At 48.7% G+C, this 2,665-nt stretch overlaps 1 protein-coding gene across 1 annotated transcript in view; it reads left to right on the top strand.

Moving 5' to 3' along the window:
• The window catches only part of IBA57 (IBA57, iron-sulfur cluster assembly homolog (S. cerevisiae)), a gene marked incomplete at its 5' end in the record, with an annotated part of 4,676 nt that overhangs the window by 1,136 nt on the left and 875 nt on the right, over positions 1-2,665 (top strand). Inside the window, one exon of the mRNA XM_010019964.1 lies at positions 900-1,246. Within this exon, the coding sequence (XP_010018266.1) occupies positions 900-1,246 (347 nt within the window). The remainder of the gene's footprint in view (positions 1-899; positions 1,247-2,665) is intronic.

The following is a 2,665-nucleotide window of genomic DNA, read 5'->3' as shown; positions in this document are numbered from 1 at the left end:
GGAAGCTGCTCTAAGGTGTCCAGGGAGCCTTCTCTTCTCCAGGCTGAACGAGCCCAGCTCTCTCAGCCTGTCTCCAGAGCAGAGGTGCTGCAGCCCTCAAAGCATCTTTTGTGGCCTCTTCTGGACTCGCTCCAACAGCTCCACATCCTTCTTATGTTGGAGCCTCAGAGCTGCACACAGGACTGCAGGGGGGGTTCTCACCAGAGCAGAGCAGAGGGGGAGAATCCCCTCCTTCGCCCTGCTGGTCACACTGCTGGTGATGCAGCCCAGGACACGGTTGGTTTCTGGGCTCAAGCGCACACTGCCGGGTCATGGTGAGCTTCTCGTCAACCAATAAACACCCCCTTGTCCTTCTCCTCAGGGCTGCTGTCAATCCAGTCTCTGCTCAGCCTGTGTTTGTGCCCCGATCCAGATGTAGGACATTGCATGTGGCCTTGTAGAACTTGATGAGGTTCGCAGTGTCCCACCTCTCCAGCCTGTCCAGGTCCCTCTGCATGACATCCCTTCTCTCCATCATATCGACCGCACCACATGGCTTGGTGTCATTGGAAACTTGCTGAGGGTGCTTAATCCCACTGTCCATGTCACTGACAGAGATATTGAACAGCACCCTGAGGAATGCCACAGATAGGTGTGAGTGGTTGGGAAGACCGTCTGGCCAGACCTGTTTCTGTCCCCAGGAGAGGTGAGGGCAGTGCTTGCTGGGAAACAGGAGAATGGGTGGCTGAAAAAGTTAACGTATTTCACTACAGGGAGCTGAGTACTGCTCTTCTGTGTGCTGGCAGTCTTCGATGAAACTCCGCAGATCTCTGGATGTGCACCAGCATTGAGATAAATGTGTTTGCTTCCGCTGTTGTTGGGCTTTGTTTTTCTAACCTTGTCGGTGTTACTTTTTTTAGGCTTCACGAGAGCCCAGAAGAAGAGCCGCACATCCTGCTGGAGTGTGACAGCGGTGTGCTGGATGCCATACAAAAACATATGAAACTGTACAAGATCCGGAGGAAAGTAAACATCACCCCTTGCCTTGACCTCTCTTTGTGGGCCGTCATCCCTGGGGAGCAGGCTGGAGACATTGCCAGTTCCCTTGAAAAATGTGCAGACCAGGCTCCAGTTTTAAGTCCTGACCCCAGAACAGAAGTCATGGGCTGGAGAGTGATTACAAAGAAAGGAGTGAATCTGTCAGAGATCATCCCTGGGAGCCATGTTGGAAACATTCAGGATTACCACAGGCACAGGTATAAACAAGGTAAAGCCAAGACCTGTTTTGCACTGCATTTGGGGAAATTTCTTTTTTTATGTATTATCAGTTTCATCTTACTATCAGAGTCCAGATGCTGATCTAGGACAGAGGAATTGGTCGATGTGTTTTAACTTGTCAGTAACTATAGGTATTATTTGCTACTTTGAGAAGGAAAAAGTGATCTGGTAGTTATAATTCTGTCTGGTGGCAGAATTTGGGTACAGTTTCTAGGGTGGTGGGTCAGGAATGCTAACAGCAAAAGAAAACCAGGATTATTCATTTTCTTAGAGGAAAACTTGCATGGTTTGAGTAATTTTGATTATTTTGGGACAGTCTCTGTTTTCCTTGTTGCTAAGGAAGGAGAAGAAAACACTAACTTATTTTCTTAAAAATGTATGAATGGATTCACAGAATTAACTCAGTGGTGGAGGGGTGGATGCTTGATTTGAGAGGGAGCTCAGTCCTGGAAGCCCCCATGCCTGCGCAGTGCTCCCACTAATTTTACTCTGTACATGCAGATAGTGGCAAATAAGATAATAAATCAGTTGGATAATAAATTCATTAGATAATAAGTTAATTGGCAGACTGAAAGATTATGATCCTCTGCTAAACCTGAATCCATCTGGTTGGGAAAAGCAAGCTGTTAATGGGTCAAACTGGGCTGGGCTCTGTGCTGCCTCCCTGCAACAACAGCGCTTGTCTCACTGTACTGCTACAAAAGGCTGGGTCCAACACTGCTTACTTTTAAAATACTACTTTTTATGTCATTGGTCAAAAAGAGAAAGGCTAATTATACAGACATTTGCCTTTTGGACTTTACTTCTGAAGAAAAGAACTCTTACTGATATTAATAGAGGGATTGACATTTAATTGACATTGATAGAGGGATCTTGGCAGGCTTGAGGTGGGCCTGTACGAATCTCACGAAATTCAACCAGACCAAGTGCAAGGTTCTGCATATGGGACAGGGCAATCTCAAGCACAAATACAGGCTGGGGGAGACCGGATTGAGAACAGCCCTGAGGAGAAGGACTTGGGGGTGTTGAGTGGCAAGAAGCTCACCATGAGCCGGCAGTGTGCGCTGCAGCCCTGGGCGCTGTTGGAAGAGGTCCAGAGGAGGCCATGAAGATGCTCCAAGGGCTGGAGCACCTCTGCTCCAGCCCTCAGCCAGACAGGCTGAGAAAGCTGGGCTTGTTCAGCCTGGAGAAGAAAAAGGGAGACCTTAGAGCAGCTTCCAGTGCCTAAAGAGGCCAACAGGAAAGCTGGAGAGGGGCTTTGGACAAGGGCAGGTAGGGATAGGACAAGGGGGAATGGCTTTAAACTGACAGAGAAGAGATTTAGCTGGGATCTGAGGAAGTTCTTCCCCGTGAGGGTGGTGAGGCCTTGGCACAGGTTGCCCAAAGAAGATGTGGCGGGCGCACCACT

The sequence above is a fragment of the Nestor notabilis genome, unplaced genomic scaffold (genome assembly GCF_000696875.1).
Source record: "Nestor notabilis isolate BGI_N333 unplaced genomic scaffold, ASM69687v1 scaffold13890, whole genome shotgun sequence".
In the NCBI taxonomy this organism is placed as follows: Eukaryota; Metazoa; Chordata; class Aves; order Psittaciformes; family Psittacidae; genus Nestor; species Nestor notabilis.
Note: the sequence above shows the minus strand (reverse complement) of the source record. Positions and strands in the feature narration are given on the sequence as shown.